The 26272-nt window shown below is 41.7% G+C and overlaps 1 protein-coding gene across 4 annotated transcripts; it reads left to right on the top strand.

Annotated features, from left to right (window-relative positions):
* The first annotated feature begins 267 nt into the window (after positions 1-267).
* GCNA (germ cell nuclear acidic peptidase) lies at positions 268-26272 on the top strand. 4 transcript variants are annotated; one of them, XM_081566191.1, is made up of 12 exons: positions 268-2060; positions 2167-2241; positions 3026-3080; positions 10816-10862; positions 11273-11309; positions 13756-13838; positions 16478-16687; positions 19018-19093; positions 22523-22667; positions 23848-23986; positions 24965-25169; positions 25468-26272. In XM_081566191.1, exons 3-12 carry the CDS (start codon positions 3034-3036, stop codon positions 25715-25717), a joined length of 1239 nt encoding a protein of 412 aa, XP_081422317.1. In that variant the 5' UTR covers positions 268-2060; positions 2167-2241; positions 3026-3033; the 3' UTR covers positions 25718-26272. The 4 variants fall into 4 exon arrangements, with proteins under 4 accessions (XP_081422317.1, XP_081422320.1, XP_081422318.1 ...); XM_081566194.1 differs by lacking the exon at positions 268-2060 and having other exon boundaries at positions 2163-2241; positions 12030-13838; XM_081566192.1 differs by lacking the exon at positions 268-2060 and having other exon boundaries at positions 2163-2363.

Genomic DNA, 26272 nt, shown 5'->3' with positions numbered 1-26272 from the left:
CAACAAAAGGACCAAATTTCCTTATAGTGCACCTATGATATTAAGAATTATTTCGTTTTCTCAGCCATGTGTGGTGGAGCATGTGTCAGGTTGGTGTATAATCTATTAAGACTGCCTGAGACTCCCAGCACACTCACTTGTGCTTGTTCCTGTTTAGCTTATAACCATTCTGGCTTCTTTGTCTATCCCTGTAGTCTCATTCTTTATGCGGACTGTTCCTTCCCGCTTTGTATGGTGATTGAACTCAACCACAGGTATGAGGGAAGAGGATATCCATGTATCAGGGACCAGAACAGGCTGTTCAGGTGCCTGTTTTCACAGAGATACAAACAAAAATTTGTTTCCAATAAAATATCCGGTGCTTTACCTCCTAAGTTCTGTGGACTGTGACCCTCAAAGCCCTAATGTAGGTTGGTGTTTGTTTCTTGGAAGATGCAACAAGAAAGGTGTCCAGAAACTTAGTCATAAATACTTAGCACCACCCTCTTGACTATTTATCAGGAATCTGCATCAGTTATTTTCAATCTGCTTCAGCTCCTTCTGCCTCCAGTCTAAAGGAGCTGCTTGTGTACCTTGAATAAACTTGTGTAACTTACCGTTTGATTCCAGTCCTAAATCCACTCTTTACTTGAAGCACATACCTTTTAATATTAACTGCAGCTAATGTTTAGATTCTTTCCCCAAACCTCTGAGGCGCACAGTTATGTAAGCCTCATTTTATGGAAGAAGCTTATATAGGTAAATTGAAAGTTTCTTGTAAGAGATAAGGTTATAATGATAAACCTTTTTTAACCCAATTTTTATCAACTCAGAAAGTACCTTTTATATATGTAGTTAGGCAGTTTGGTGCTTAAGACTAAATTAGTGCTACTGGAATTTGAATTCTAGCTCCCTGCCACTTTTAAGCCACTGATTGCTGTAAAATGAGAGTATTAACATTGCTTTTTTAAAGTGTCTGTAAGGATTAAATGGCACCCCACTCCAGTCCTCTTGCCTGGAAAATCCCATGGATGGAGGAGCCCGGTAGGCTGCAGTCCATGAGGTCTTGCAGAGTCAGACACGACTGAGCGACTTCACTTTCACTTTTCACTTTCATGCATTGGAGAAGGAAATAGCAACCCACTCCAGTGTTCTTGCCTGGAGAATCCCAGGAACGGGGGAGCCTGGTGGGCTGCCGTCTATGGAGTCGCACAGAGTCGGACACGACCGAAGTGACTTAGCATAGCATAGCATAGCAAGGATTAAATCCAAATAAAGCATTTGGAACAGTGCCTAGCATGAGATAAACTCATTGTTATTAATATTGTTAAATGCAAGGACGTTTTTTATTTGTATTCTGTTGGCCAAATGCTTAAATTATGAGATGTATGGGTTTTTGCCAGAGAATCGGGCACAATGTAGAAGGCATTTGCTTACCTCTGTTTTTGTTTTTGTTTTTTTTTAATCTACCCCCGTTTGTTTTTCTTGGTGTCAGGAGTGAGTGCCAAAAAGCGTCAAGTTAACTCCTCTTTATCTGCAGAATGCGGGGGTTTCTGGAAGTGGGCATCACAGTTCAGTGTTGCCAGGCACTTTTGGGTTGCTGCTTCACTCTTATCTAGGGGTCTGGCCCCCGCGCCCGCGCCACGCCCCCCGCCCCCGCGCCACCCCCGCGCCCCCACCTCGTCCCCGTGCACCCCCCCTTGCCCCCGCGCACCCCGCCTTGCCCCCGCGCACCCCCCCTCGCCCCCGCGCACCTCGCTCCGCGCCCCCGCCCTTGCCCATGCCCCCGCCCCCTGCCTACGCCCCCATCCCTCAACTTTCTGTGTGATGGGGGAGGCAAAGGAACCTAGAGGCTTGGGCAATTCAAGCAAGGAACAGGGCTCGCTTATCCAAGTCCTCGCAAATGAAACTTTGTTCCAGAGGATTTGGCTTGGTTTTTCCCTGCCGCCCCCCAAAATGAAGGATCGCTAAACCACGTGATCTGCGTGAAATGGCGCATTCACTGTGGAAATGATAGACGTGATTCCGGAAGCAGTGTTCCAGGGCGCCAAATTCATAGCCACAAAGTTTGAATCTGCCTGGTGAGCACACTGATTGGTGGGTACAGGGAGGGCGGGAATACGTCAGTTCCTACCGCCTGCTGAGCCCGGGCTCTATAAAAGGGCTTGCGCTTGGCATTCGTTACAGTTGCTCGGGACGTTGCACACCATCCACTTGTCCGAGGAGAGCAGCGATCGACCAGGCCAGAGGCTGCAGAAGCAGGTAGATGAACGGAGGGTATCGAAGCGAGAGCAATTCTTGAAACTTGCTGCATTTGAGCAGACTTAATTAAAGTGAGGACCACCATAAGCCCTGGACACTGATTGTCCGTGAATCTTAAAAGAGTAAGATTTTGGCAAAATATTTTGCCTGTTTGCACCTAATGCTTTTGGAAGAAGGAATTTTTGTGCATGTGTTAGTGATATTAACTCCGCTAAAGTAAAGATGGGGGATGGGCAAGCAGATATATCAGTTTGGGGCATAAGGAAATAGAGGCCTGAGAGGTGGCATGCAGCTGTAGTAGGGTGGAAGGCTGGCTGGTTGGAGTATGGAGGTGGGGGCAGGTGGAGGCTGGGTAGGGGTGCGTGTGCGGGCATCTGCGTGCCTGGGGGTACGGTGGGGGAGGGGTGGGGTAAGGTTGGGGAGGAAAGCAGGGGTGTCGATGCCTGGTGAAAGAGCATTGGGCCAGGGACCAAGTAGTGCTCGCTAAAGCCATATAATGGGGAGAAAATTGATCTGGAGGCTGATGAATGATTGCCCTCGCCTATTTCTGTAATAGGTGGCAGTTGAGGTGACTTAACATCAGGAGCCCCCGTGTGCTTTGGACTTTCTGACTGACCTACAAAGAATCTTGGTGGGGCAAGGTGGGAGAAAGGTCGACAATAAACAAATTTTAAATACTTCTCATTTCATGGAGGGAAGTTTTGGTTTTAAGTTACAGTGAAGAAGCTACTCAAAGGTACATGCAAAGTGTAGAAACATCTAATTGGTTTTGGTTTCTTAACAGACGTGGACATGTCCAAAGAAGAGGCTTGCCGTTTGAAGAGCAAGGATGATAAATGGTGAGATTTGAAAAAATTGTTTTCTCTTAGTTTAGTCCTACTCTGTTGTCAAACTGATATTCTCAAAAAGTATACATTTATGTCATTTAGAGTCTACAGAATGTATAATTTGGCACCCCACTCTGGTACTCTTGCCTGGGAAACCCCATGGACGGAGGAGCCTGGTAGGCTGCAGCCGATGGGGTCGCGAAGAGTCGGACACGACTGAGCGACTTCACTTTCACTTTTCACTTTCATGCACTGGAGGAGGAAATGGCAACCCACTCCAGTATTCTTGACTGGAGAATACCAGGGACGGAGGAGCCCGGTGGGCTGCCGTCTATGGGGTTACACAGAGTTGGACACGACTGATGCGACTTAGCAGCAGCAGCAGCAAAATGAGAATTGTGAAAAGAGATCTTAGGATCATAGGAGTCCAGCCTCCTATCCAGTGCATGAATCTTCTATATAACAGCTCTTTTAGTGGCCAGAAGTATACAACTCCATGAAGCAACTTAATGCATTGTGAACATAATTTCTAGAAAGCTCGTCATTCTGATGACCATCAAGTCTGTCCTTTTGTTATTCGCACCCCATTGTTCTCAGTACTCCCCTCTAGAGGTGCACAGATGAAGTATTTTTCTTCTCCGTGATAGGTATTTTAAAATAGTTGTCTCATCGCTTAAGTCTTCATTCTCCTGAAAGGCTGCTCTCTTTTTCTCCTTTCCAGGTAAGATAAGCATACAGATAAGTGTATGATGTGGAAGAAAGTAGAAACCATAGAGTAGAGAGTCTAGAAATTGACCCAAATGCATATGTAAATTTAGTTCATGATGGAAAAAAATGACATTTCAAGTCAGTGGGGAAAAGATAGATTCACTGACAAATAATTTGAATTGGTTGACCATCTGGAAAGCAGTAAGAATTGGATTCTTACCTCATCACTCCTTATGGCAAAATAAATTACACATGGATAAAATATTTTAAAATTAGAAGTGAAACCATTAAAAATGCTAGAAAATATAGCTGGATTTTATTTCCAATAATTTTGAAGTGAGGAATGTCTTTCTAAATTTAATACCTTAACAAAAACATAAAAATGAACAAGAAACTGAAAAAAATATTTGTACTACTTATGATAAAAAGCCATCTTCCTTAGTCTACAAAGAACTTTTAAAAGCAACAATTAAGGAGTTCCCTGGTGGCCTAGTGGTTAGGATTCTAAGCTTTCACTCTGGTGGCCTGGGTTCATTCCCTGACTGGGGAACTGAGATCTCACAAACCATGTGGCATGGCCAAAAAATAAATAAATAAAAGCAACAATTAAAAGGTGAACAAAGAGAAAATGGGCAAAAGTTTTAGAAGGTAGTTCTCGGGGAAAAAATACAAATGGCCTATAGACATTAAAATTTATTCAAATTTTATTATTTAAAGGAAGAATTTTAAACAAGTTACCATTTTTCATATACCAGATTAGCAAAGACTAAAAAATTTTTGATAATACCCAGTGTTGGCAAATCCGTAGGGAAATTTCACACAGTCATGGTGAGACTGTAAATTGGTACAGCCTTTTTGGAGTGCAGTCTGACAATATGAAAATTTTAAATGTCCATGTCCTTTGAGCCAGTAATTCAACTACAAGGACTTTTTCTTTCTTTTTAAAAACAAATGGTTGTATCATACATGTTCTTTTTGTAGTTCACTCTTACTTTCTCTTGACTCCTTCCCCCGACTTCTCCCATGTCCCTTCTCCCTGTAACTCATGCTCATTGGATCACATACAGACATACACAGACTGTTTTGGTCTTTGTTCAGTTCTGTGGACGAAGGATGTATGATTAATTACTGGTGCACTGAGAAATACATACAAGGGTGTTTACTGCAGCATTGTTTGTAATAACACAAATTTGGAAGGAGTTTATATATCCTAAGGGTTTACTTGAAGTAGATTATGGATCATCCAAAAAAAGTGATGAGAGCTATATATGCTGATAGTAGAAGTACTAAGATCTATAAAGTCAAGAACTGTAAGCTGCAGAATAATTCATAAAGCATAATACTATTTATAAGGAAAAAAGCTTTGTGCACTTGTAGGGGTATGTGCTTATGCTTGAGAACTTTCTAAAAGAATAAGAAGCATTATTTATCTCTGGAAAGTGGACTGTTGGAACAACAGGGACAAAGTGTTCCTCTACTCCTCTTTTCAGTGTATTTTATCAGTCACAAAACTGTCTGGTAAACATTTTTTCTTGATAGTCATTAAAATGAAGATTAATAAAAGAATGCCGCAAACAAACATTTGGAAACATATCTTAAGAAGTAATAGAAATGCTAATTTAAAATTATTTAATACAGGGTGCTTGGGGCTGGTGCACTGGGATGACCCGGAGGGATGGGATGGGGAGGGAGGTGGAAGGGGGGTTCTGGAAGGGGAAAACATGTACACCCATGGTGGATTCATGTCAATGTATGGCAAAATAAATACAATATTGCAAAGTTAAAAAATAGAAAATGAACTAATTTAAAAAAAATAAAATTATTTACTGCTTAAATTAGCAAATTTTAAATATTTAGTCATATTATAGTAACATTCCTAACACCATAAACTAGTACAACCTTTTGGAAACAAATAAGGAAATGTACCTAGAGCTATAAAATTGGTCCTGCTTTTGACTGAGTAATTTGACTTCTGGAACTCAGTCCTAGAAAAATCCAGTTTATGAAAGTAATTACATGCACAAAGATGCTAGTTGTGGCATTCAACTAAAGAATCAAAGTAATGTGTGTGTGTGATCAAAAATGGACAAGGTAAAGTCCCAGCTCTCTCCATGACCCTCAGTCACATGCTCCAAGTAGGGAATTCCCAGGGTACTTGGTTGGCATTAGTTCTCCCCCAAGAAGCAAGCAAGTATATTCTGCTTTATAAATTAGCCCCTTGAAAACTTGGTTAACAGGAGCCACTCCTCTAGCATTTGATGAAGAATTGAGAAACCCGAATTCCTGAAGCTATAGATATAAAGGAAAGATGCTGGGCTTCTGCTTGGAGATTGCTCTTGAGGCTGGACAGCAACCCGCCAGGCTCTCCACCTGCCCTCGCTGCAAGTTAGGACCATTATGTCTCACTATCTGGGCACTGTATTTTCATTAATGCAGGTGATATTGTTAGTTGTTTGTTTATTTTTGCTTTAGGCTGACTCTGTACTTTGGGCTGTCTCATAGATGGGCATATATGTGTAATTAATTATTTTTTATTTGGGAATTTTTTTTATTGATAAATCATTGAGACAGTATTGAGTAGATATTTTAAAGGCCCCCCCTTTAAAAATTTATTTATTTTTAATTGAAGGATAGTTACAATATTGAGTTGGTTTTTGTAATACATCAGCATGAATCAGCCATAGGTATACATGTGTCCCCTCCCTCTTGAGCCTCCCACCCCTCTTGGTTGTCACAGAGCCTCAGTTTGAGTCCCCTGAGTCACACAGCAAATTCCCTCTGGCTATCTATTTTATATTTGTTAGTGTATATGTTTCCATGCTACTCTCTCCATTTGTCCCACCCTCTCCTTCCTATCCCTCCCCCGTGTCCATAAGTATTCTCTATGTCTGCGTCTCCACTGCTGCCCTGCAAATAGGTTCATCAATACTGTCTTTCTTGATTCCATATATATGTGTTAATATATGATAATTTGTTTTTCTCTTTCTGACTTACTTCACTCTGTATAATAGGCTCTAGGTTCATCCACCTCATTAGCACTTGCTGAAATGTGTTCCTTTTTATGGCTGAGTAATATTCCATTGTATATACTTATCACAGCTTCTTAATCCATTCATCCGCTGGTGGACATCTAGGTTGCTTCCATGTCCTAGCTATTGTAAACAGTGCTGCAATGAACACTGGAGTACATGTGTCTTTTTCAATTTTGGTGTCCTCAGGGTATATGCCTAGTAGTGGGATTGCTGGGTCATATGGTGATTTTATTCCTAGTTTTTTTATGGAATCTCCATACTGTTTTCCATAGTGGCTGTATCAATTTACATTCCCACCCACAGTGCAAGAGGATTCCCTTTTCTCCATGCCCTCTCCAGCATTTACTGTTTGTAGATTTTTTTGATGATGACCATTCTGACTGGCGTCAGGTGATAATCTCATTGTAGTTTTGATTTGTGTTTCTCATGATGTTGAGCATCTTTTTGTGTGTTTACTAGCCATCCATAGTCTTCTTTGGAGAAATGTCTGTTTAGGTCTTTTTCCCACTTTTTCCTCCCACTTTTTGATTGGGTTGTTTGTTTTTCTGTTATTGAGTTGCACAAGCTTGTATATTTTGAAAATTAATCCTTTGTTAGTTATTTCATTTGCTATTATTTTCTTCTATTCTAAGGGTTGAGTTTTCATATATGTAATTAAATTTTTAAGTGGGAAAAATATTACTTAATGAGATCTAATAGACAAAAAATCCTTTAAAAATGAGGTTCAATGGGGGTGTGGGTGGGAGGGTGGAAAATAATGAAAGGGATCCTGGGAACACTTTTTGAGATTCATTCATTTATTCAGCAAATATTTATTGAGTACTGACTTTGTACTGAACAGTATGAAACAGACACACTTCGAGATCCATGTACAGGTTACTGTCTGAAATGGGAGATAGATGCATGTAAACAGGCAATAAACAGTATAGTGTGATAAATGCCGTGAATGGGGAGAAGCACATGACCCTATAGGATCTTGTTTAATTTTCATAGTAGCCCTCTGAGATAAATGGTTCTTTTACAACTGAGGCCCAGATTTGATTTACAGAAATCTAGGTGAGTGGTAATGATGGTTTAGAGTAGGGTGGTGATAGTGAAGTTGGAGAGATTTGGATAAGTATAGAAATATTATCACTCAATTCAGAGACTTTCCCCACATCTTAACATTTCTGAGGCTGGGATGCTTCATATATTTGATAGCATGTCATCATTTGGTAGTGTTTTTTCCTTTCTTAGAGGTACATATAGTAATGTATTAGATTAGATGAAATACACTCTAGAAGTAGAGCCAACAGGTCTTGCTGATGGATTGGACATGAGAGGTAAGAGAGAGCAAAATCAAGGATGACTCCGAAATTTTTGGTTTGCATTACTGGTTGGATGGTAGTGCCATTGACTGAGATGAGTAAGACTGTAAAGGAACAGAATAGAAGGACAAAATAAAAAATCTGTGTTGGCCATGTCACACTTTAAATACTTAGTAAATATCCAAGATGTCACATAGATAGGTGGAGTTCAGTGGAGAGTTAATATAGAAATATAAGATTGGGGGACATGGGGTCTAGAGATAGTAGGATGAATGATAACTTGATATTGATTCTTTTATATCTTTTTCTGTAGTCATAATCTGTATGGTTTGTGGCTTCAGTTTTAAAGGGAAGATCTCTGGGTACTTAAAAGTTTTCAAGGGCTTTTATTTGATGTGTCTTCAAAGCCTTCTAATGTGATTTCTTAGTCCTTTCATGGTAGAGTTTTGGGTAAGCCAAATGGCTTTTCTTAGGTGCATATATTTTCTAATATTATGCACCTAATGACATGAGTCTTTTTTTTTTTAATTTATTTTAGTTGGGGGCTAATTACTTTACAATATTGTAGTAGTTTTTGCCATACATTGACATGAATCAGCCATGGGTTTACATGTGTTCCCCATCCTGAACCCCCCTCCCACCTCCCTCCCCACAACATGAGTCTTGAAACACTTTCTAGGGACTTGTACGCCTGGTCATAAATTTTATTTGAAAAGGGTACTACATTCTACTTTTTTTGACCACCTATTTCTTCCTTAGTTCTGTCCTCAGACCTTTTTACTTTTCCTGTTGGTTACCTGCCAACCCAGAATTCGATGTTTTCTCTTTGGGGGTTAAAGTGGAACTCTGTTGTATACTTTTTGTGTCATGTTTCTGATCCCTGATTCCTTTTGTTTGACCTCTAAAGAAAATGTGTGTCTGTGTGTGTGTAACACAGAAGTGTGTGAAAAGATAGATGACATGTGAATCACATTTTAATTTATATGTAGTGATGTATATTGATAATAGGTTTCATATAACCAAAGTCACGTTTTGACCCATACCTAGGAAACCAAGAGATTTCATCCTTGATTGAACAAAAATGACTTGAAGCCTATACTATTGAATAAGTCCAGTGTACAATGACCAATAATTGAATATAAAACCTAATCAAGGGGGGTGAGCCAACATGTGGGTATATAAGCAGTCCAGTAATCAATCTCAAGGCCAAAATAAAAGTCTATAAGAAGTGGTTAAGGCTGATTTTTATATGTAAAACTTTACAAATATTTTGTAAAACCTAATAAGTATGTAAAGCAATATAAATATATGTTAAACCTTAGAGCTGTGATGCTCAATTTCTTCAGCACTTTACTTTCCTCTGTTAGCTGTATGTCACAATAGTTCATGATAAGATTACCTATGAGTAGGTCCTAGAATTGGAACCTGGCTCCAGCATGGAAGTATGGCTTTTCTGAGCTGGATTTTGAGACTCCAAATCATCATGAGTGGCTGATTTAGGGGATGTCCAGTCACTTGCTATCTGGTGAGCTAAAGGACCCCCAGCTGGAATGTGCTTTGGTGTCACCTCAGATAGTACAGTTGTCCCTCAGTATCTGGGGTGGGGGGGAGGATTGCTTCCAGGACTCCTCTTGGATACCGAAATCCTTGGATGCTTAAGTCTCTTACATAAAATTGTGTGATAATTGCATATGATGTATGCACATCCTCCCGTACACTTTAAATCATCTCTAGATGACTTATAATACCTAATATGATGTAAATGCTACGTAAATAATTGCCATTACATAGCATGTTCAAGTTTTGCTTTTTGGAACTTGCTGGCATATTTTTTTTCTGAGTGTTTTCCATCTGAGGTTGATTGAATCAGCAGATGTGGAACCCTTCAATACAGAGGGCTGACTGTAATGTGAAGCTTGACCAACCAGCCAAGCAGCCTGCTGCTAGCTGGGGTAGAATGAGTGCTAGGGCCTCTGGCAAATTGTGAGGCAGGGAAGCAACGGACCCAATGCTATGGTTCACCACAGGGAGCAGTTGCAGTTTTGAAATCACCCTCTATTTTCTCCCCAAGAAATGCGCTTCAGCATTTGTGCATTTACTCAGATAGCAATCCCGATCAGTAGATCCTCTTCAAGCAGCAAAGCCCCAAAAGGTGTCCCTCTTGCTCTTTTGCCCTTTTAATTTTTAACTGTAATCTCTGCATCCTCAAGTCCTTTTCCCTGTGGTCCCTTTCTTGGAATTCACTTTTATATCTTTATTTTTAACTGTTTTTTTTTTTTTTTTTTACTTTTTGGCCATACCTCATAGCATGTGGGCTTAGTTCCCCAACCAGGATTTGAACTTGCTCCCCGTGCATTGGAATGTGGAGTCTCAACCACTGGACCACCAGGGAAGTCCTCATATCTTTAAATAGAAATATACCACTGGGCAGAAAACAGGCTTCTCACTGATAGCTAATGATACTCAACTAACATTCTTTCCCTGGCTTTGTGCAATAGAGCACAAAGCAGCTTTGAGCAGCTTGTGGCTTCTAATTTTTCTTCTCCTCCACTATTGTGATCTTCATTTCATAAGCCCTTAAAGCCTTTTTACGTTTCAGAAACTTGAGATTGGTGGTTCTTTTCATATGAGATTTTTGACATTTGGTTGCTAATATTGTTAGTAACTTTCCTTTAAAACAGAACATATTTTATTTTGCAGTTCCATTGTTACTGTGGACTCAGACAGTGATGAAAATCTTGACTGCTGTAAGTAGAGTCTCCTCAAAGCAGTAATTTACAGTCTAAAGCATAATTTAGCCATGTCTTCATAGAGATGACTGAAATGTGATTTGGGACATTTGGTATAAGCTGTTCTAGCTTTGTTTCCTCCAGGGCTCTCTCTCGATTGGTGAAACGAAGTTTATTTCCCTACTGTGAGGAGCAGAGGACGTCCTTTGTGCTTCTTTCCCAATTTGCTTCCTGTCCTTTTTTTCATTATAGGTCTCCTTACTTTTATCTCCTTTCTGTCTCTCATGGGAGATGACTTAAAGAGTCCAGCATAAATTTTAACTAGGTCTAATTTATGGACTTTGATTTTAGGGAGTTAAAGACATAGGTAATCAGATTTGACCATGCTTCACATGCTTTCTAATGCCCTCTTTCTTTCTCTGATTCAGTTATAACTGGAGTGAGCGTGAAGAAGGAGAACATCAGGTGGGTAGGAGAATTGGTGAAATTTGACTTTTTTAAAGGAATAATGTTTGGGTAGGATGATTTCAGAATAAACATCACATTTTCTCTGTGAATCCTATGTTCAGGGTTATAATGGGTGTTGGATCTCACAACTGGGTTCAAAATACTAGACTTCTTATCACTGACCCGTTATCTAATTGGTCAGTTTCTTCTTCATAATGTCTCTTTGAACCATCCCTTAACTTCTAGTCTCCACTACTAAAGCCTTTATCAGTTTTTACCCTTGTATTCACGCAAGAGCTTCTTAAGTGGGCTCCTCACCCTGATTTATTCCTCCTCTGATCCAGTCTGTATTCCACTTCCAGATTAATCTCCTGAGACACTGCTTTGATCATATTAATTTTCTATTCAAATTGTCTATCTAAGAGAAATCAAATAGGTCAAACCTAGGAGTTAAAGTCCTCTGTGAATTGGCCATAACCTGTCAGCATTATCTAGTACTTTTCCTATTTAGGAGTCCTCTGCTACACTAAGGGGTGTTGCCCAGGTTCCAAACTATAGGAAGTGCTAAATTTACTGGAGTGAATCTGAAATAACTGTGGTTTCCATATCAGCTCCTTGAATCATGTAGGAATGTGAATTGGTCATTTCTGTTTCCCACACTAAGACGAAATAATGCTGTCAAGTGGGAAAATGTTTTTCTAGCGAGTTCTGATTTATCTCTGTTGAATATTTTTGCAGCATGAAAGCCACCAAGCCTGACAGCAATGTGTGAAGTCAGCAGTTGCAATCAGCTGAAATTCTAGAACTGAATAATAATGCATTGTATAAAGCTGTCTATTGGAAATGATTGTGTTTTTTATTTGTATTTTTGCAGTTAGGTCTGTTGAGGTATGATTTACATACAGAAAAATTCACCTTTTTAAGTATACAGTTTGATGAGTTTTGACAAACGTATATGGTATGTATATGGACTAGGTACTGTAACCATCACCACAAAGATGCAGAATTTCCATCATTGCCATTTACATTTTAAATGGTATGTCATAGATCCTTAGAAATATCCCGATTTTCAATATTATATGCTATAGAGCCCTTGATTGAAAATAAATTTAAGAATATCCAATTGGTTTCTTCCTGTCTCCACTAGATAGATGTTGAACAAATAACGTAAAGAAAATCCATTTCGAGGGGTCTTCGTGGAGTGCCCACAGATCTTGGTCCAGTTCCGGGGCCTTCTATCTGTGGGATACTGTAGGAAGGGTGGATTTGGGGAAGAAGATGATGTGTTCAGTTTTGGGTATGCTGAGATTGAGGGGCCTACAGGCAGGGCTGATATTAAAAACATTTAACAACCAAGAGATACAGACAGGGATTAGTTAGGATGGCTGCCTGACTGGTTCAAACAGACACCACCAATAAACAGTTGGTGAGGCTGTACCTGTGTAGACTGACTAAAAGTTGACCCTACCCACAGGACATCCAGGTAGGAGATTGGCACTATGGAGCCAGAAGTCAGAAGCGAAGTTGGGCTGGTGGATAGATAATGTTTACCCAATCCTTAGGGATTGATTGGCTTGGAATGAAAGGGATGTGGATAAAACCTTGGGGACGAGCGAGGAAGGGAAGTGAGTGAGAAGGAGTGGGCAAACAGGTGAGAAGAGAACCAAAATCGACTAGTGTCCCAGGAATCAAGAAAAGAATTTTAAGGCTGGAATGAATGGTCAACAAGAGAGCAAAGGTCTGTAAACTTGGCAGCTTAAAAGTGGTGAATATGAAGGAAATGGGTGAATAGATTTGTGTCTGTAACGGGGGCAGACAAGTTCTCTAGCAGCGTTTTAAGTAGTTTTCTCTCTCATCATAAAGGTATATCACATTTATACACTGTAGGAAATAAAAGTGGTGAATTTCAGCCTTCTGGAACATCTGACCCAAATACCTGGGCCAGCTGAGAATGACAGTCCCAGAGGTGTGCCCACGACACCCACATCCTGATTGTCACAGGGATTCTGCTCAGTTAGAGAGATGGTGCTGGCTTTGGGCTGCAAAGAGTAGCACCTGGGAGAAAACTCCCCACTGAGGCTGCCTCTCTGCATCTGTGGCAGGGGGATCTCAACGTGGATAAAGAGAAATGGCAATTAACTAGACTTTTCCTTAATCATTTTCCCCTCACACCAAAACCATTTGAACACATACCCTCTGACAGTCCACTTCAACTCTCAATACTAGACAGATTACTCCCTTTGAAAGGATTTAGACAGATGGAAAGGTTTGGTAGGAAGGTAGGAAAGATGGAAAATCAGGAACAATGATTGAGTAGTTCCAGAGGAGGGGAAAAGAGTTACTTTGGGAAACCAACAAATCATTTCAAAGTGGTTTTGCTCACTGGAGAAAAGTATAATAGAAAATGCCATGAAAAGAAGAATGTTGCTTTCATGCTTTTGTTTTTCTCTGTCCTGTCACTCAGCTACGTGGTGATTGACTCAGACTCTGATGATGAACACCGCCCTAAGAAAAAGAGACCTAAGATACATGAAATAAGTATCAAAGGCAAGTATACTACTAACTTAGAGAAAGAGCTGTGTGGTACAGCCTCACCACGTACAGTCATCTCAGGATGAGAGTTGGCAAACATTCTGTTTTGAATCATTTCGTAGTGAGTGCCACTGTTTTTCCTTCCTGTGTGCTGGATGTGGATATGGCTGGGTCCCCTGCACTCCCTGGTTAATTTCGTAACAGAGCAGCAACTGTTCTTGCTGATTTAGAACTCAGGCATCACCTTCTGTAGAGTTCTTACCTACTCAGCATTATGTTGCAGGAGCAGAGGAAGTTAGGAACTCATCCTAAGCAGCATGAAGGTTACCCTGCTCTTCTGCCTTCCACTCTTCATCTCTCTCTGTGTGTGGATGACAGGGAGGAGGAAGGGACTCATTCTTTCCAGCCTGATGGAGATTAGGACGTGTGAGGCTTACAGGCTAGCTGGCAGTGACTTCTCAGGTATGCTTGTTTTCTCTGTCTTAACTATTTGTCTTTGCCTTTTGCTACCATCTTTATATTTTCTAGAGAGTCCTATTTTTCTTAGTGTGTATTTGCCATAACAGATCCTTGCCTCTTTGAATTCAGAGGTCCTCATCACCTTTCAGGAGATGTGGAGTTTTACTTGCAATTCAGAACCTCCTCAGTGGGTTTGAGACATAGGAAGACTAGGAGCTTCTTAAACCTTTGGGATAGTATTTTACTGATCTCCATTTGCTTAGGACCTGACATAGGGCAAGATACACAAGCACCTGCTTAAAGTACTGGCACCCTTAAAAATACTGGCTACTTCTTTGGTAACTACCCCTGAGCTAGCATTGGCCAGACTCTGCTAGTTAACCTGGGATATCAGAGCAGGGAAAGGATAGGTGGCTTGGAACCCTCATCTCCTACTGTTTCGTCACCTGTCCCATCTGATTTCTTTTTTCCCCTCCTCTCTAGCTCTGAGTGGATTGCCTGAGCAGGGCGGAGGTCCAGGTGCAGAGTAGGGGGTGTAACATGACAAGCTTCTGCAATGTACACAGAGCCCCAGGGGAAGTAGCTTTAGAGTAGGGGCCTGAATGACAAAGCCAAAGTCAGTTGCTGACTCCTTGAATCAGAAGATCCATAAATCAGGTTGATTTACAATATTGTATCAGTTTCAGGTGTGTTAGTTTCATAGCAAAGTGATTAGGTTACACACACACACACATATATTCCTTTTTTCTATTATTTTCCATTTTAGTTTATTATAAGACATTGAATATAGTTCCCTGTGCTATACAGTAGGTCTTTGTTGGTTATCCTTTTTACACATTGTAGTGTGTATATGTTAATCCCAAACTCCTAATTTATCTTTCCTCCCTTGCCCACCTCTTTCCCCTTTTGTAACCAGAAGTTTGTTTTCTAGGTCTGTGAGTGTTCCTGTTTTATAAATTTGTTCGTTTTTGTCCCTACATTTTAGAATTTAAGTTGCATGTGGGAAATCTTTAAATCTTCTAGGAAGGATGACTTTTTTTTCCCCATAGGAACACCCACTGCTTTTTCTTTCCTTACTGCATATCTGCAGTTCATTTTTTTTGAAGTTCTTTGATAATTAATTTAAATCATAGATGAAACTCAAAATATATTATCCCAAATATGGAATTTTAGGATAAAGAGTTTTTGCACCATAAATACATTTTTATAACTTGTCCATGCTGTGATTTATATTTTTTCCATCCAGAATCATAGAAATGCTGAACTCTGAGCAGAACGCAGACAGCTTGTGTCTTAGGCATGCTGCCCCTTGTTTCCTGTTGAAGGGATGGGTCCTCCGTGAGGCTGGGGACAATCCCAGTGTTCCCAGGGCTTCTCGATGCTGGCATCAGAACTTATCTCCTCATTTTCACATCAGTGATTCTGAGAGCTTTGGACTTATGAACTAGTTTAAGAAAGAAATTTTGGGGGATAACAAAGGATTGCCAATTTTTAATTTGTCTAATGATGGAAATAAACTCTAACTATCATCGGTCATCATAATTTCATAAAGTAAAGAGCACCAAAAGTTTAGTGATGACATAATCTCAAAGTATAGTCCTTTAAGTTATAGAAACCAGGCTTGATTCGCAGGGAGAACCCACTTTATTATTCTCATTTCTTTCTTTTTTTTTTTTTTTGCTTTGGCCCAGTGAAAATATACAAATTTCAGACCTGTGGGAACCCCTGAGCACCTCCATGGTGCTACTCAGATAATATGATTTGAAAATTGCCTCTGGGTTTGAATTGCTATTTTATCTGTCACTGTTCTCAGTAAAATAAAGTAGCAGAGGGAAAACAGTCTAAAATAACTGATTCTTAACTATGATTCATTATACCTCAGTTCCTGGCTTGTTTAATTTGTGCTCAATAATCTCTGGTAGGCTGCAGTCCATGGGTTCGCTAAGGGTCAGACACAACTAAGCGACTTCACTTTCACTTTTCACTTTCATGCATTGGAGAAGGAAATGGCAACCCACTCCAGTGTTCTTACCTGGAGATTCCCAGGGATGGGGGAGCCTGGTGGGCTGCCGTCTGTGGGGGTCACACAGAGTCGGACACGACTGAAGTGACTTAGCAGCAGCAGCAATCTGAAGTTGAGGGGGGTGTGGAGGGTGGGGGAGTATGTTTATACATGATTGTGTTTTGAATTTCAGATAAGAGTCAGAAAGTGTCTGGTACTAATAAGCGGCTGACCCAGGGGCCTCCAATACTTATCACTGATGATGATGATGATGATGATGATGAAGATTTGGAGAACCCTGTGGTGATAAAAGATGATTTGCGTGATCAGGACCAAATTGTCAAAAATGAGAAAAAGAAGAATGAGTTTGCTGTCTTCCAGCACAAGTTATCTTCTGTAGCTGGTAAGTAGAATCTTCTGAAAAATCTCTGCCAGCTGCCAAATGATGATCCTAAAGCTAAACCAAAGATTTTAAATAGAAAGTTGTCAGCTAATGAAGAGCCTATACCTGTGGTGGAACAACCAAGGAAAAGGAAAAATAAAACCAAAACCATAACTGTGCCACCTGGTAAGCCAATCAAACCAAGTGTGTCTGTCCTACTGACTAAGCCTAGTGCAACAAGTGTGCCAGCCAGGCTCGCTGTGCCCTTTCCCCCAGATATGTCTGTCTTGTAGAGTCTGTTTGTCTTGCTTATTAACCCTCTGCCATGCTTCAGCAGCTCTCTAGTGGCCAAGGGTGGCAGCCATCACAGTGAAAAGGCTCTTTCTGAGGAGGGGGAGGGATGGCCTTGTTGTCCTCATGCTCCCAGGCCTAATTGCCACTTTGCTGTAGGAAGCTGTAAGTCTGAGGTGCTCCTCCCTCCCAGGTTCCCAAAGTTCCCAGACTTCATCAGTAGCAAGAGCACTTACATAACTGTGTTAAGTATCTTTCTGAATCTGTCCCCCTAGTCGATGGTGAGACTTCTTTTTTTTTTCTTGGCTGCACCATGCCACATCCGGGGTCTTAGTTCCCTGACCAGGGATCAAACCCATGCCCTCTGCAGTGGAAGCACACAGTCTTAACCACTGGACCACCAGAGAAGTCCCGACAGTGAGCCTCTTGGTGAGAGGGTTCTCACTCATCTTTTAGTCTCTCCCAAAGTCTAGCCTGGTAATTGGCATATAATAGATGTTTAATAACTTTTTTAGATAAATGAAGGGCATTACCTCCTAATACATGAATTTCTAGCTAGTTCAGTTCAGTCGCTCAGTCGTGTCTGACTCTTTGTGACCCCATGGACTGCAGCATGCCAGGCTTCCCTGTCCATCACTAACTCCCGGAGCTTACTCAGACTCATGTGCATCACATCAGTGATGCCATCCAACCATCTCATCCTCTGCCGTCCCCTTCTCCTCCTGCCTTCAATCTTTCCCAGCATCAGGGTCTTTTCCAATGAGTCAGCTCTTCGCATCAGGTGGCCAAAGTATTGGAGCTTCAGCATCAGTCCTTCCAATGAATATTCAGGACTGATTTCCTTTAGGATGGACTGGTTGGATCTCCTTGCAGTCCAGGGGACTCTCAAGAGTCTTCTCCAACACCACAGTTCAAGAGCATCAATTCTTTGGTGCTCAGCTTTCTTTATAATCCAACTCTCACATCCATACACGACTACTGGAAAAGTCATAGCTTTGACTAGACGGACCTTTGTTGGCAAAGTAATGTCTCTGCTTTTTAATATGCTGTCTAGGTTGGTCATAGCTTCTCTTCCATGGAGCATGCATCTTAATTTCATGGCTGCAGTCACTATCTGCAGTGATTTTGGAGCCCCCCAAAATAAAGTCTGTCACTGTTTCCATTGTTTCCCCATCTATTTGCCATGAAGTGATGTAACTGGATGCCATGATCTTAGTTTTCTGAATGTTGAGTTTTAAGCCAACTTTCTCACTCTCCTCTTTCACTTTCATCAAGAGGCTCTTTAGTTCTTTGCTTTCTGCCATAAGGGTGGTATCATCTGCATATCTGAGGTTATTGATATTTCTCCTGGCAATCTTGATTCCAGCTTGTGCTTCATCCAGCCCGGCATTTCTCATGATGTACTCTGCATGTAAGTTAAATAAGCAGGGTGACAATCTACAGCCTTGACGTACTCCTTTTCCTATTTGGAACCAGTCTGTTGTTCCATGTCCAGTTCTAACTGTTGCTTCCTGACCTGCATACGGGTTTCTCAAGAGGCGGTCAGGTAGTCTGGTATTCCCATCTCTTTCAGAATTTTCCACTGATACATGAATTTCTAGCTAGAGCAACTAGCAGTGTGGGTACTAGACAAAGGAGAGAAAATTTGCCTTGCATACTGCATAAAGGTGCTGCCTAGGATAGGAACCATCCTCCTCAAAGCAAGTGTGTGAGCTGTGCCACACCGTTTCTTACACTGCTTGTGCCTCTGTTGCCCCCACAATCTAACCTTCTAAGGTATATTCATGTAGCTTCATAATAGTCCTCGGTGCCTAGGATAGAATCCTGCCCCACTTACTCTGCCTGCAGCTCTGTGACTCATGTAGGTAAAACCTTTCATGCCAACTAATAGAGCAGGATGCATGCTTCAGAGAGAAGCTTTTCGTTTATCCTTTTTAGTTTTTATCAACACTAAAATGTTACTCTGGGCTTGTCTGTGGGGGCCTCTCCTGGGTTTACCTTTCTCTTGGTTGCCAGTTTGTACCAATTTTCAGGGTATGAATGAACTATTATCTTTTCAGCTGTTAAAGAACGAAAGAAGCGTAAGTCTTCAAAGAAGGAACCCAAGACGGTGAAATCTGAAAAATCCGAGCCTGGGTATGTACTGCTCACAGTCAGTGGCTAAGGAATTGACCGCACAGTTGTCATATGCGAAGCCATTCAGTGGTCATGTGGGAGGGTCTTTGAGGGGGTGAAGAGGTCTGGTGGGCGGCGTGGGACAAGTTTTATATCCCTGAATTGGGAGGATAGACTCAGCAGCAGGAGGAAGGTGGGGAGAGGAGGAACCTCTATGCCCTCTTCTTCCCTCTCCCTAGCAGAGCTGGTGTGGGCACTCCACACAGAACCCAGCAGTTCTGGGCAGACTGGACCTTTTACCCCCACAGCAGCTCTGGCCTCTTAGATTTCCTTTGTCTTTAAACTCAGATTGTTTAAATGATGTGTAGCCAAACAAGATCCTTTTTTTCAGGCTAGATACAGCCCTATGGCCATCAGTTTTCACAGAACTAAAAGCAAAGGCAGTAGGAATGGTGGGAAGGCAGAATGAATGTGTTCCCATCCATTGGAATTGGGGGTAGGCTACAGTCCATGGGGTCGCTAAGAGTCAGACACGACTGAGCGACTTCACTTTCACTTTTCACTTTCATGCACTGGAGAAGGAAATGGCAACCCACTCCAGTATTCTTGCCTGGAGAATCCCAGGGACGGCGGAGCCTGGTGGGCTGCCGTCTATGGGGTCGCACAGAGTCGGACACGACTGAAGCGATTTAGCAGCAGCAGCCGTCAAGATTATCTTCCAGGGTTTCAGATGAACCCTTACTCTTTAAAAAAAACTTTTTAAATTGAAGTGTAGTTATTTTACAATATCATCTCAGTTTCAGGTGTATAGCATAGCAGTTCAGTGTGTGTGTGTGTGTGTGTGTGTGTGTGTATTTTCAGATTCTTTCCCCTTAGATGTTATTACATAACATTAAGTATAGTTCCCTGAGTTGTATAGTAGATCCTTGTTGATTATCTATTTTATATGAACCCTTATTCTTACTACCTATATATTCTTGCTAATTTTTATATCTTAAATGTTAGGGTGAAAGGGATTGCCTGTAGTCCATTTATCTTTATTAAGCTATATGTTACGAATTATATTGATACTGGTATTATATTGTTATATATTATATTGATAGTGAAAACATCAGGTCATTTAGACCAAAGACATGTTAATGCTCAAAGGAAGCAAAAAAATTAATGCATTTCCTCACTTAGATTCCAGGAACTTCACTTTTTCTCTTAAAAATGTGATAGAGTGAACATTCTTTTTTTTTTTTTTTTAACTTGCATTCAGGAATAACGTATACTTCCATCTGAATTATATTACAAAAGAAGGGGTATATTTGAAGGACTGTATGTTTCTTTTTTTACCTGTATTTTAGGGCAATAAATACATCTTAAGGGGAGAAGAAAAATGATATGTCAGGCGTGAGGGCAACAGAGAAGCTGGACTTGAGTAGAGAGGCTCTCTGTTTCTGCATTTCTCGGAAGTTTGGCGTGCCCTTTCTTAGATAGGCCTCCTTTTAGCAAAGCTTCTTCTCTGGATTCTTAGATCCATATGTAAGCTGCTTTGCTTCTAGGGACATGTGTCTTGGGTAAGTCCCAGGTTGCTTTGCTAGAGAATGTGATGAATGAAGGAAGAAGCTTCTCCTTTGTGTCGTTGTCCTCTGCCTCATCCAAAGAAGGCTGGCCTGTTTGGACTCTTCACTGTTGCCTTGCTGCTTCCTGTTTCAGTCTGTAGGCTTCCTGTTCTCAGCATTGTTCCCGTGTAGGCTGCTGGCTGGTCATGGTATCTGATGTACCCATCTGGGGTCTTGTTGGTTCCTCTGATGTGGAGATGCTTAGCCTGCTGTAGAGCGGCATCACCGCTGAAGTGAAGGCTTGCTAAGCCACAAGCTGCTTGACATGAGCACAGACACACGCAAGGGTCATGCTCTCTGCTGAGGTCTGTAGAGGGTTTAGGTTTTTATCTGCCACCTTTTCTGATGCAAATTTTCTTAAAGAGCTAAATAATTGGAGGCAGAAATGTTAGTCACTCATATCAGGTTTTGGGATGAAAGATCCTTACTTTAGCTGCCTTTGTCTTGTCTGGTACTTTTCCCCCACCTGCAACCTGGGCACCTCTCATAGGGTTTTATTTTGTGCCTTAAGGGGTAACAAGTGTCTTGGCAAAATCTCCATCTCAGGAGTTCTGTTAAGTCAGAAACACGTCCCTATGTTTGCTAGTAGTTTATCTTTTCAGCTCTGTGGGCTGATCTCTTTGGATTTGTGGATTGTCCAAGCCAAGATTAAAATGCTTCAGTTTAAATAAATAGTTATTACAAGTGAGTTTTTTTATGTGCTCTGCACTATTCTTTTTTTTTTTTTTTGCACTATTCTTTGTGCATTTGAATTATGCCTTGAAAGATGAAATAGCAATAGTGGTCTAATGGAAAGACCATGAGATTTGGGTCAGTATATTCAGTGTCTCTGAACTTTGGGTAAGTCATTTAACTTCTGAACTTTTGTTTTGTCATGTGCCAAGTGGAAATGGTAAGAATAGTAGTAGCTTCTTTGCAGGATGCTGTGAGGATTAAATATGATGATGTAAAAAAGAAATTCTTGACAAATGATGAAGCGCTCTACAGAGGGTGGGTCTCTGGAAAAGTGGAGGCGTGACCATTCTAGGCCATGGACAAATAGGTTTTGCCAAGGTATGAATGAACTATGTGAAATGTCAGTCCATGTCCTGGGAACATTTAAGTTGCTCACTTTGGCCAAAGTGGAAATGGTAGCTGGAAATAGAGGTTGGAACCAGGTTGACCTGGGCCTTAAATGTTAGGCCACACAGAGAGGGACATCACTGGAACATGGCCTAGGAAAATTATTGTGAAGGTGTATGTGTGTGGTTGGATTAGAAGAAAAAGAGCCTGTAGGTAAGGAACACAGTGGAATGTTGTAGTAGCAAGGCATAGAGAAGAGGACAGGAGCTTGACCTAGGGTGATGACAACAGAGTGGAAAGGAGAGTCTGGCTGGAAGAGATGATGTGAAGCAGACAGTGATCTGTCTTTGTGCCTAGTTGAATATGGGGTGAAGGAGAAAATGGATTTTAAAATGTCTCAGGTTTTCAGCCTATTGTAACAGAAGTTGGATAATTAAAACACATTTAGCTGGAGACATACTCAAGTTAGTTGGTTGGACATTTGCACTGGGCAATCGTAAACTCAGAACTAGATCTTAGGAGAGAGGTGGAGACTGCAGATCCAGGTATGGGATCGCTCCTGTTGGGGTTGGAACCATGGGCTTCACATCTCTGACAGTGTGCGGGGAGTGAAGAAGAAAAGGCTATGAATGGAACCTTATAGGAAATGCCCTCGTAGCAGGAGCTGGAAGGAAGACAGACCAGTGAGTCTTCTAAGTCTCTCTTGACATGACCCATATATATGCATTTCTTCTATTGATTTCTTTCACTCTATAAAACTCAGCTGAATTTACTTTTGCAGGAATTCTCAGTGCAAAATACCTGGATGTTTCTTTCAAGGCCTTGAAAACTTAAAGCAGTATTCTGGAAAGAATTACAAACAAAATAAGGATGAACTGGTTCAGAAAATCTACGCTCTGCTTAACAGCTCTGTCTTTGATCAAAAGGTAGAGTCAATGAATAAGCACCTATTGAACACTTGCTGTATGCCCAGCTCTCTTGGGTGCTGGGAGGTGTGCAGTTGTACTAACTGTATATTTCCTGCCCTTGAGAAGCGTGAGTTTAGATCGGGAGGGGAGATGAGACATGTGAAAGAAACAGAATGTTTTGTGGGTTATAGTATATGGTCCAGACTGTTACTACCACAGGCGATCAGCAGAGGGAGAAATCACTGAGAGCCTGAGTAGTTGGGAAAATAGGATTGCCTGGAGGGACTGAGACTTGTTTTGGGTCTTGAAGGATGGTAAGGGGAGAGAACAGCAGTGGTTGGGGAGATGAGAAGTGTTGAGGCTTGACTATCTGGAAGAGAGGGTTTGTGTTAAGGATACTAGGAAAGAGCTATGGAACCTTGGGCAAGTTACTGAACCTCTGTTTGCTCATCTGTAAAGTGGGGGCAGTAGTAGTATACCTCCTGCCCACTACACAGAATTACTGTTAGGCCTGGTAAGTGAATCCCCCTGAAGTACCTAGAACAGGGCCTATGATATGGTGAGCAATACATGTTAGCTGGTGTAGGCCTGGTTAATAGAGGGCCTTGGGAATCAGGTTGGAGGAACTTAAATTGAAATCAGTAGGCACCACTGCCCAGGAATATGATATAACATGGTGTGGCTGCTGAAAGAAATGGTTTTGTCAGTAGCACAGGGGTGTGGACTGGATCGGAGAGAATCTGGAGGCAGAGAGACCTGTGGTCATTAGGCTTTTCAGACTTTATTGTCTCTGGTGACAAAACTTTCTGCATGGAAAGTTCTTAGATCTTTCTAAAGGTTCCCCAACCTTTGGAGCCCTTCCTGATGACACTGGTGTTACATCAGATGACTGTGATGAGTGGAACCTTAAGTGTTCTGAGTTGCATTTTTAGTCATGCCTCATGGCGCTCATGCCTGGTCTCCGTCTCCTAGCCCAGCGGAAGTGTCCTTCTCTCCTTGGCTGTCCCTAACTTTTTTCTCCATGCAAGGGAGCAGAGATTCTGCATTCATATTCTTGCAACAATCTTGTCTTTACCTGGGCTTCAGTTTACATTTTATTCTCCCCAGAATGTTAGATTTGCAAAACTCTTGAGTTGAGATTTTCTGGTCTGCTTAGAACTGCTTTTTGATTTGTTCTTGTTTGCTTTTTTGTTCTCAGATGCCGGAGAAAATTGACATTAAGTGGAATAAAAAGATGCTGAGAACTGCTGGCTTATGCACCACTGGCGAGCTTCGATACCCTAAGAGACAGCGTTATGCTAAGATTCAGATTTCTCTGAAAGTCTGCGACTCTGCAGGTGATGGTGGGAGTAGGGTAGCTCCTCCGCCGTGCTTCCTTCCCACACCTGAAGGGTTACTCTTGGGTGCTGGTGTTCTCTGGCCGCCTGTGTCACAGCTTTCCCTGTCACTCCTGGGTGGACAGGTCTACTGTGTGTTGCTTAGAGGCCGTTATTATTGGATGTCTCACCACCACTGAGAGTGTAGTTTGTCCATATTTCTGCCGGGCCTAACTTACTTTCTGCAGCTCCCCGTAGCAGGTGGCAGCATCTCCATTCTCCTAGTAACAAGTTCAAGGCCCCCTATATCTAGCCTGTCACTGGATGTTCATAATGACTCTCCTGTTATCATTCCTTCTCTGTCTTTGCCTTTGCCCAGCTATGGACCCTTATCACCTCATTTTTCTCCCTGCTCCGTGCAATTTCCTGATAGGAAACCTCAGGCTTGCCAATGCCTGGAGTATGGCTTACGAGGCCATTGTACTTTGCCCCCCTCCATTGACCAGTCTTGTCTCTCACTACTCCACCTGCGCTTTAGCCAGCCTTTCTTCACGCTGGCTTTGAAAATAGACTGCACGCTTTCCTGACCCCAACCTTGGCTCACTTTTCCCACCACATCTAGAAAGGCCTTGATAATTTTGCCAATCCAGCCCATTGTTAATTGCCCAGCTTTTCCATGGAGCTTCTCCTGACCAAACCACACTGATGTTCTTGGAGGGTGGTGACTGGGTCTCAGCTGGATGTATTTGTAGCAGTGTCCCATAAAAAGAGCACAGTGGAGCTTTTCTGAAAGCACTTGCTCACCTGAGGCTCTCTGCCATTAACAAAATTGGGTGGAAGTAGGTTGAAATTTCACTTTCAGAATCCTGGGGAGATAACACTTCTTCCTGCCCACATATGCTTATGGGTCTGGTCAGGTGGAGAGTCTAGGGGTGGTTGGGTAACAGACCAGGGGTAATTGGTTTAAGGCTCAGGATTTCTTTCCATTCCTCTTCTAAGACCGACTCCGGGACACTTTGATCCATGAGATATGCCATGCAGCCTCCTGGCTGCTCGATGGCAACTGTGATTCTCATGGTGACGTGTGGAGGTATTATGCCCGAAAATCAAATATGGTGCACCCGGAGCTGCTCAAGGTCACCCGTTGCCATGACTACAAGATTAACTACAAGATTCATTACGAGTGTACTCAGTGCAAATTCAGGTAAGACCCTTCTCCTTAGACTTTTTTCCAATTATGTTTTTACTGTGGCCTCCACATGGCTCTTCAGGAAGTACATGGCTATCTGACTTGAGGAGTAAAACTTCTCTACACCTTTCTGTGTCTTCTTTCTCCATTCTCTTCCACTTTGAGCTGGCTTGACCACAGCCCCTTCCTGATGTCCCACTTTCTGAGATCCCACAGAAAATGTCTGGCTTTGGACCCAAGGCCAGCAGCTCTGAGAAAATGTGGAGGTACAGTAACTGATTCCTTTGCTGTGTGGTGTCTCTTTCCTCCTTAGGGTCGGGCGCCACAGCAGATCATTGGACACTACCCGCCTCATCTGTCCCAAGTGCAGGGGCTCTCTGGTCCTGTTGCCACTAACTCGGAAAGATGGAACCCCCATTCAGCCCCACGTGAGGCCATTTGCCAAATATGTACAGGAGAATTACAGAAAAGTCAAGAAGGAGACAGAAGGGATAACTCATGGGGATGTGATAAGAAAGCTTAGCAAGGATTTTCTTGCCAAAAAACAAAGTCAGGTTCTTTGAGGTTATCTGAGAATGTATTTGTGTGAGATGAGTCATCTTTGGCTTCATCTATTAGTAAAGAGTTTTAGAAAGATATATTTGATTCTATGAAGCTATGAATATTAGAATTTACATTCTTTGAAAAAAGCTTCCTGTTGTTAATGATTGTTCTTCACCAAAGGTTCTGTTGCAACTCATTTTGTGCTGGTACTCAAAAGCCCTTTGGATCTACCTTGGGTTGGTCTTATATACTATTCTTAACATGTAGAACAAAATGCAAACTTGTAGAACAAAATGCAAAAGAGAAACGAATTTTTGAGAGTGACAGGTTGAGAGAAGGAGAGACATGCTGCAAAGAGAACATGTTTTAAAGGCAGTACTTCAAAACCAAAGCTTCTGTCTGATGGAGCCTGTTACACCTACATAGAAATAAGAGAAATGTGCTTCATGAATTGAGTTGCTCTTAACATTGTATGAATTCATCTGAGCCAGTGTATTTGTTCGTAAAATAAAAAAGAAGCCACCTAAACAATGTAATTGTTCATAGAATAAAAATAAAATGTTTTCTGCAGTTTA

This window comes from Giraffa tippelskirchi, chromosome X, assembly GCF_054371585.1.
Source record: "Giraffa tippelskirchi isolate mGirTip1 chromosome X, T2T-mGirTip1v1.2.pri, whole genome shotgun sequence".
Taxonomy (NCBI): domain Eukaryota; kingdom Metazoa; phylum Chordata; class Mammalia; order Artiodactyla; family Giraffidae; genus Giraffa; species Giraffa tippelskirchi.
This window is presented reverse-complemented; position numbering and strand designations above follow the sequence as displayed.